Source organism: Nymphalis io, chromosome 16 (genome assembly GCF_905147045.1).
Source record: "Nymphalis io chromosome 16, ilAglIoxx1.1, whole genome shotgun sequence".
In the NCBI taxonomy this organism is placed as follows: Eukaryota; Metazoa; Arthropoda; class Insecta; order Lepidoptera; family Nymphalidae; genus Nymphalis; species Nymphalis io.
In genome coordinates, this window is record NC_065903.1 from 6,737,981 (window position 1) to 6,746,463 (window position 8,483).

Genomic DNA, 8,483 nt, shown 5'->3' on the forward strand with positions numbered 1-8,483 from the left:
AAAAAATATTGTGAGATTTATGAGACTTCATTCCGTTCATATTCCGTCAAACAAATTTAATTTTATGATGGTCAAAACAAATACCTATGAATGTAACTGCATGGATATTTATCACCGATTAATGGAATGCGCGTAGAAAGCATCGTTTTGGCCCCGTTTATTAAAATCATATAATGTGGGTGTATATGTAATAGTTTGCTTGCGGTACCATCATCAAACGAAGCTAAGCTATTATTGAAAATGTATTTATAGAATAGTTGCTCGTTTTCAAAAATACCTTATATACAAAAGAACAGATTATTGATGTATAATATTATTGACGTAATTTTAACTTAATTAGATGTTAAGTTGTTTTAATTTAGTATAATTACTGTGTGTTCTGCTTGTACGGGGGTGACATAGTCAATCTGATGACTAAACTCCCAGATAAAAAAAAAAAAAATACCGTATCAAAAACTCTTTTAAGACAATAAAAAAATGGCATTTAAGGCGTTGAAGGCGAATGTTTGAAAAGCCAGCCGATCATATACCGAATACAAAACTTATATTCGCTTTGTCACTAGAAGAACGTACGTGGCTTCGAAAACTGTCTCTTGTTAACAACATGTTTCTGTTTTGTTTAAATTGAGATTTTATAACTCTTATAAAAAAATCCTTAGGGTAAGGATAGCCAGCTGAAAGGACACAGTCAGACAAGTCAGTTTGTAAGGTAAAAAAAAATCGATTAAATGTATATTATAAATGTTTATGTTTATGTTTATCCTAGGACATTTTTCACACACGGCCATCTGATCCCAAATTAAGCTTGTACAAAGCTTGTGCTATGGAAACCAGACAACTGATATACTACATATACTACTTTTCTTTTGTAAATACATACTTATATAGATAATTACACCCAGACTAAGGACAAACAGACATGTTCATGCACACAAATGTCTGTCCTGGGTGGGAATCGAACCCACAACCTTCGGCGTGAAAGGCAAGTGTTCTACCAACCACGCCAACCGGCTCGTCAATAAACATATTTCCAATAAATATATTTCCTATTGACTGACTAACAAATATACTGGTGGTTATTTTTATTTGAACTTTATAAAGATCGCTTGAAATAAGATTTGATAGTATAGTAAAGAAAATAATTTAACAACTGCAAGATAAGTATCGATAAAATAAGTTACACGAAATGACCACTTATAAATCGCAAGATAGGTATATCAAGCGTAATAGGGAAGATAAAGATCTAATGTTTAAATTTGAAAAAAAGCCCTTGCTAGTTGTCGTTGATAATGAAATACTAATTGATTGAACTGATTTTAATCTGAACACGTTGATAATGAAATTGTTATTAATTATATAAGCACCTCTTGTAACTACATATATAGTATTAGAGAAATCTTTATCCTAATTAATGTTGTTTTCCTGCCTGACATCGGTCACGTCGACCATTCTTGAGCAGTTTCTCAGATCTGCGTAGGATAAATTACAGTATCACAGATCATATACCTAATACTAGACAGCATTAATATTTTTTTCTTATTTTATTCAATATTTTGGAAACATACTGTACTGTAAAAATATAAGTAAATTGAAAATAGCTTTACCTTAAACAAAATCAGTTCACCATTGTAAATAAAAAAAATACAATATTATAACAGAGCATAATGAATATATAGCTTATAATGAAAAATAATGAAAAAGATTCATGAAATTCATGAAATTGAATAGATTATCTTTATGAAATAATTAGTTAAATTTCCAAAAATTATGCCAGAGTAAGTCAAAATGACTAGCCGAGATGGCAAAGTGGTTCTCCTCAAATAAAGGAGAGGAGGCTTCAGCCCAGCACTGGAACATTCACAGGCTGTTACTAAAAAAAAGTCAAAATATTTTGTATAAGCCGAGATGGCCCAGTGGTTAAAACGCGTGAATCTTAACCGATGATCATGGGTTCAAGCCCGGGCAAGCACCACGAATTTTCATGTGCTTAATTTGTGTTTATAATTCATCTCGTGCTTTACAGTGAAGGAAAACATCGTAAGGAAACCTGCATGTGTCTAATTTCGCTGAAATTCTGCCACATGTGTATTCAACCAACCCGCATTGGAGCAGCGTGGTGGAATAAGGTCCAAACCTTCTCCTCAAAAAGGGAGAGGAGGCTTTAGCCCAGCAGTGGGACATTAACAGGCTGTTACTGTTACTGTTTGTATAAGAAAGATCTAGTAAGTAAGTCAGGCTGTTCTAATATAGTTTAATATTTTTCAATCGTATCTTAATTAAACACAAATCCTAGAAGATAAAATAGCTTTTTTGTTCTATTTAGGGACCAAGTATGTACAACAATTGGTTCATCTTCATAATACTTATACATTATTGTATGGAAAATAAATATAATTGGAGAATTTGTCTAAAAAGAGCTTGTCTAAAATCTTTTGTCACTTCGTGTACCTGTACAATTATTTTCCGACTATTAACACCATCGATGTTACTCTATATTATTTTATTTTACAATCAATATTTTTTGCAATATGAAATAGGCTATAGACTAAATTAAAGATATCATGTGTGATATGTGATGATGTTTTCCTGAATGACCTGATCGTTTGATACGATAGTGATTTTATCAAAGCCAGGTGTATTATAAAAGTCTAATTTAAATCGCAGTAATCACTTATGATTGAAAAATGTTAGGTATAGTGCTATTGAGCTGTGTAGTAGTTGTTACGGGTGGTCGATCTCCACATGCTGACTATATTGAGGAGTTGGTCCAGACCAATGTATTCGGTGGTCGCGTTTCAGATAACATTATAGAAGATGCAACTCTTGATTTGGTTAGTAAACTATTAAAATTATTTAAAAAATATACTAAAATATTAATGAACATATAATCATCAAAAATAATTAATTCATATAAAAAAATGTAATATTATACCCCTTTTTCATTTCCTCATGTCATTTTCATTCTCATCTAATCCTTAGCATATGTTTAAATGGAAATTTTATGTATCTAATTCAGCAGGGAGTTAGTTAAAAATCAAATATCTACCTTCACAAGCACTATTCAATACGATTTCACAAAACGTGGGGGATAAAATATTTTATTTCAATTAATGATATAAATTATTGATAAACGAAAATTATTATTCTAAGTTAATTTTTTTAGCCGGAGTTAGTAAGAAAATATAACTACCCCTTTGAAGAGCACTTTGTAACGACTGAAGATGGCTATATCTTGGGAGTACATAGAATTCCCCGTGGACGCGATTCGAACAATATTCCCGGGGAAAGACCGGTTGTGTTCTTCATGCACGGATTATTGTCATCATCAGCTGAACACGTCATAACAGGACCCGGAACTGGACTTGGTAAATTGTTTAACCCCTTTCAATGTTTTTAAATTAATCTTTTAAAAATCAATATTTAAATAAATTAAATTTAAAAAGTTATTTAATTATTAATTAAGTTTTAATTCGCCTAATTATGTATGGGCAACTGTATGAAAACTATAGTATGAAAACATAGGCAATATATAAGTAGAGCCATTTGATAAGACTGTTTATTGTGAATTATAATTTAGGTTTTTCTATTTTACATTTGTTTCTATAATAGAGTACTTCTTCTTTGGTGATTAATTTACTCCTGTACACAACATTTTATTTTGATTGCATAATAAATACAAATGTTATATTTTTTAGCTTACATCTTAGCCGAAGAAGGCTATGATGTCTGGATGGGCAACGCTCGTGGAAACTACTTTTCACGCAGGCATACTAATTTAAATCCAGACGCTCACTTTAATACCGACTTTTGGCAATTCTCATTTGATGAAATAGGAAATAAGGATTTGCCAGCTATGATTGACTATGTTCTTAAGCATACAGGAAGATCAGCTTTGCATTACATCGGATTCTCGCAAGGAACTACAGTTTTTTTCGTTATGTGCTCTCTTCGGCCACAATATAATGAAAAAATAATTTCGATGCATGCATTAGCACCTGTGGCATACATGGCTCATAACAAAAATCCTTTATTATTGGCTCTGGCACCCCATTCTAAGAATATAGCGGTATTTTATAGTTTCTACATCTATAATTTTTATAGTTTGTCTTAACTTAAAAGTTAACGATTTTAATCTTGTTTTATCTAGGATTTAGCTTCACTAATTGGAATTGGAGAATTTTTACCCAACAGAGAGATTTACACGTGGGCAGGTCAAGCTTTATGTATGGATGGTATGATACTCCAGCCTGTCTGCAGCAGTATTCTGTTTTTAATAGGTGGATGGAACGAGGATCAACATAATGCAGTATGTATTTTAGATTTTAAACAATAATACCTACATGGTTTTTGTATTAATAAAAAATAAATCGCAATGGAATTAAATTAAATCCAGTAGTTTGGATTAGTGCGCATGTAGGATTAGCGTAGTTAGTGATTTCATTTAAACAAAATATATCCATGTACATATATGGATATCAAGTCTTGAAATATTTTGTAAATGTCTCACTGTACAAAGTTCTTCTATCTTCTTCTTTTTAGAAGATATGTATCTTATTCTATCAAGCCTGCTTCAAAGCTGGTTGGTGGATACAAAATTGGCAAAATTATATCTATTACATGCAAAGCCTCACACGAGATGAATTATAAACATCAAAAAAACACATAATAACTCAGAGGTTTTGATCTCGTAATTTTCGGTTAAGATTCTAGTGCGCCCCTGGATCAGTAAGGTTTTCTCTATTTGTTATATAATTTGAAGTGTTTTTACAGACAATGTTGCCGGTTATATTTGGACACGTACCTGCGGGATCATCAGTGCTGCAGTTTGCCCATTTCGGACAAAGCGTAGCCGACAAAGAGTTCAGACGATTTGATTTTGGTACATTACAAAATTTACTAAAATATGGCACGACTGTCCCACCCAGATATAACTTGTCTAAGGTTACAGCACCCGCTTTCTTTCATTATTCTGAAAGCGATCCTTTAGCTGAAGTGGAGGATGTGGATAGGTTGTTTCAAGAATTAGGAAGGCCGATGGCCAAGTTCAGGGTGTCACATTCAAAATTTAGTCACCTAGACTTTCTTTGGGGTATTGATGCTAAAGATTTGGTGTACGACAGACTAATCAATTTATTAAGAATGATGGACTAGATAAAACTGTGTGACCATAAAATATTAATAAATATGTTTAACAAGCTTATTTATTGTTTTGCTTATTAACATGATATCAAAACCCGTAAAAAATAAAAAAAATAACGAAAACTAAAATATGTTATGTAGTTAAAAATGATAATAATAATAATAATAATGTCCTCCAGACCGTTTTCGGCCACGGCGGCCAATCTCAAGAGAGATTAGCTAACTGCGCAGGAGATATTATAGTGCACAAGTGTGTGCGCAAACACAGATGCATTCTCTATTTCCTAACGGCAATCCGACACGACCGGAACAAGTTCAGGCGCAGGACCAACGGCTTTATGTGCCTCTTGAGTGTAAATACCGGAGCCCGGAGTGTGTAATACTTCCAACTCCCAGACACCGGGCTGCAACTGCGAATTTTCGACAGAAAAATTCAATAACTTTTTATCGGCCGGACCTGGGATTTGAACCCAGACCTCCGGGTCTGCGGCTCTACATGTAGCCACTAGACCAGCAAGGCTGTCAAATTGTCTATATTTCGTATTTGTTTTATTACATATTTATTTATATTTATTATATATATAAGGCCCGGAAACTACCATCATCGTCCGGGTCTTCATGGAGGCACTGACAGCGATCCTGGTCGCTTATACACAAGGCCAGGACATTATTCCTGCCATCTCAGCTGGAATCGCCGCGCTTGTGAAACTTAATTCCAGCTGAGAATTTTATATTGGAACCCAGGCGGAATTCGAGGCTATGTCCGGGAGCTGACCCTACTCGCCCAGTCGCAGGATATACATGTAATCCTCCTGGGCGAGACGAAGCTCTCGGCCGAAATTGAGCTCCGAATCCCGAACTTCTTCGTGTATCGGCGAGATGAAGTCTCTCCCCGGGGCTACCCATTCAGAGGAACTGCAGCCCTGGTGAGGAGGGACATCATACACAAAGAACTTGCACATGCACCGTTTGTGAGTCTACGTACGCAGGGGGTGCGTGTGCATGCTGGTGAGACGGAGCTTCTGCTGTATGCCGCCTACGAACCACCCGGAAAGACTTTTTGCAGCACTGATGTCCAAACGCTTATCGACTCGCCGCTGCCTACACTGATCGTGGTTGATCTGAACGCGAAGCACCACGCTTAGGGCTCGCGCGTCATCACGCGCGGGTAGGCACCTGCTCGAGGATAGCGAACGACAGGGTTACGGTGTGTTGGATCCAGGAGCGCCGACCCACATACCGACTAACCCTACGTACCAGCCGGACGTACTGGACATCGTGCTGCATCACGGACTAGACGCACCTATTGATGTTGAGGTAAATTACGACCTCAACACACAACACCTGCCAATAGTGGTCACAATCGCCCTCCAGCGTGACTTTATAGTGCCCCGTTCCCCACGTTTGCGGGTTGACTGGGGGCGCTACTCCTCAGAGCTCTCGGAGTTTGAGCTCACGGTCCCGATCGCGACGACTGAAGATGTAGAAGGAGCTGCTTCTAAAATTTCTGAGGCGATCCAGAAAGCCAAAGAAGCAGCCACCTCTCAAGGAAGCACGCCAAGAAGTCGGCAGGGCCACCTGCCAAGCTCGCTCCGAGCGAAACTGAGGAAGAAACGGGATCTTCGCCGACTCTGGGCGCGAACGCGCTGCCCGAGGGTGAAGAGTGACCTCAACAAGATTGCAGAGGAAGTGTCGCGTGCACTCGTGGCTCTCGAGGATGACTACTGGGAGGCCACCATCGATCAAGCATCCGAGCATGACACGACGCTGTACCACCTCTGCAAACAACTCACTGGACAAGACTCGCCTGTCTATCCGCTCCTAGATCGAGCGGGTAACAAAAGATATTCCGCCAGCGACAGAGCAGAGATCCTGGCGGAACATTTGGAGGGCCAATTCACCCCCAACCCACCGGACTTAACTAAAACCGATGTCATCCATCATCACGCGGCGATCCAGAAACAAGTGGAGGTATTCCTGTCGGCCCCAATCCCGCCGCTCCAGGGAGACGATTTCATCTCTCTGTCCGAGTTGCGGAAGGCCGTCTTCCGACTACCGAAGAGGAAGGCGCCAGGCCCCGACGGAATTACCAACGCCGCGCTGATGCAGCTACCCAACAACTGCCTCGTAGCGTTCACGAGTGCATTCAACGGGATACTCCGGACCGGACACTTCCCCGAGGCGTGGAAGATAGGGAAGGTCATCGTCCTCCCTAAACCCGGGAAGGATCGTCGCTTCCCGGCAAGCTATCGGCCTATCACGCTACTCTCGCACATCGCCAAGCTGTTCGAGCGTCTGTTGCTGCGGAGACTCGCGCCTTACCTGCCCCTGCGCGAGGAGCAGTGGGTATTTTTACGCGTAAGTACGACTATTTTGTCCATAAATATAATTTTTCACTGATTTTTATTTATGCCATAGCATTACGGAATCTTATATTGCATTAAAATCCTGAAGATAATAGGATTATCCAGTTTTTATCATTCATAACCTATAACTATTTATCATGTCAGTGCTGCCAGCGTCTGCTAAAAAAATGTCCCAATTTTCGATAAAAAACATTGACTCGTCGACAGTGTAAACAGATAAATATGGAGTCCAATAATAACCTAAAGTGCTTCGTTATATGTAAATATGTTATTTTAATTTATTCGTTCTTCTTTTTACAATTTCCTAACGACAATATTATTTAACATTCTTCTTGAATTTGTAATATTATTACATTCCGAGTCAAGAGGTTAACATAGAAATATATGTGGTAACCATTCTTTATTAACAATTTAATTAAGTGTTTTAGATTTCAACTTCTGAGGAGAATGCTAATCCAGTACCATATAAAGATGCTGAAGTACTATTGATAACAGAAACAAAAACAAACAATGCAACAGTTTTTGGGTGTAGTTGGAAAAACAAATAATATTTTAATTAAAAAAAAGTATAATAAATATCAAAAAGTAAAATTTAATAAACTTATTTTGTTTTAATTAAATCCTGAAAATTATTTATCTCCCAAAACAGGAAATGCAGTTACTATGACCACATTATACGCACACATTGACAAACTATCTCTGTCTCAATCGCGGTTTCACGGCCCTTTGGTCTATTTGTTTCTCTGTCTACGCTCTGGTAGCATACTCGTCGTAACTGTCAAGTCTTTATTTTTTGGTTTTGCTATTCCTTTACGACCGCTAGTTGTTATCTCTCAGTTTAAGATATCGATATGATTTTTATCGCATTATTACCTAGATTGAATTTTTCCGTTCGCGCCTTGATAAAATGTCCGTTAATTGGTAACTTTGTGATTAATTATTTCTTTTTAATTGATATTTCACTTTAGTCCTAAAAAA

General features: G+C 37.4%; 1 protein-coding gene across 1 annotated transcript; it reads left to right on the forward strand.

Moving 5' to 3' along the window:
- Positions 1 to 2,684: 2,684 nt before the first annotated feature.
- Positions 2,685 to 5,151, forward strand: LOC126774525 (lipase 3-like). The gene is made up of 5 exons (XM_050496089.1): positions 2,685 to 2,831; positions 3,164 to 3,365; positions 3,696 to 4,066; positions 4,148 to 4,306; positions 4,771 to 5,151. The coding sequence occupies exons 1-5, from the start codon at positions 2,685 to 2,687 to the stop codon at positions 5,149 to 5,151; spliced, it is 1,260 nt and encodes a 419-aa protein (XP_050352046.1).
- The last annotated feature ends 3,332 nt before the right edge of the window (positions 5,152 to 8,483 follow it).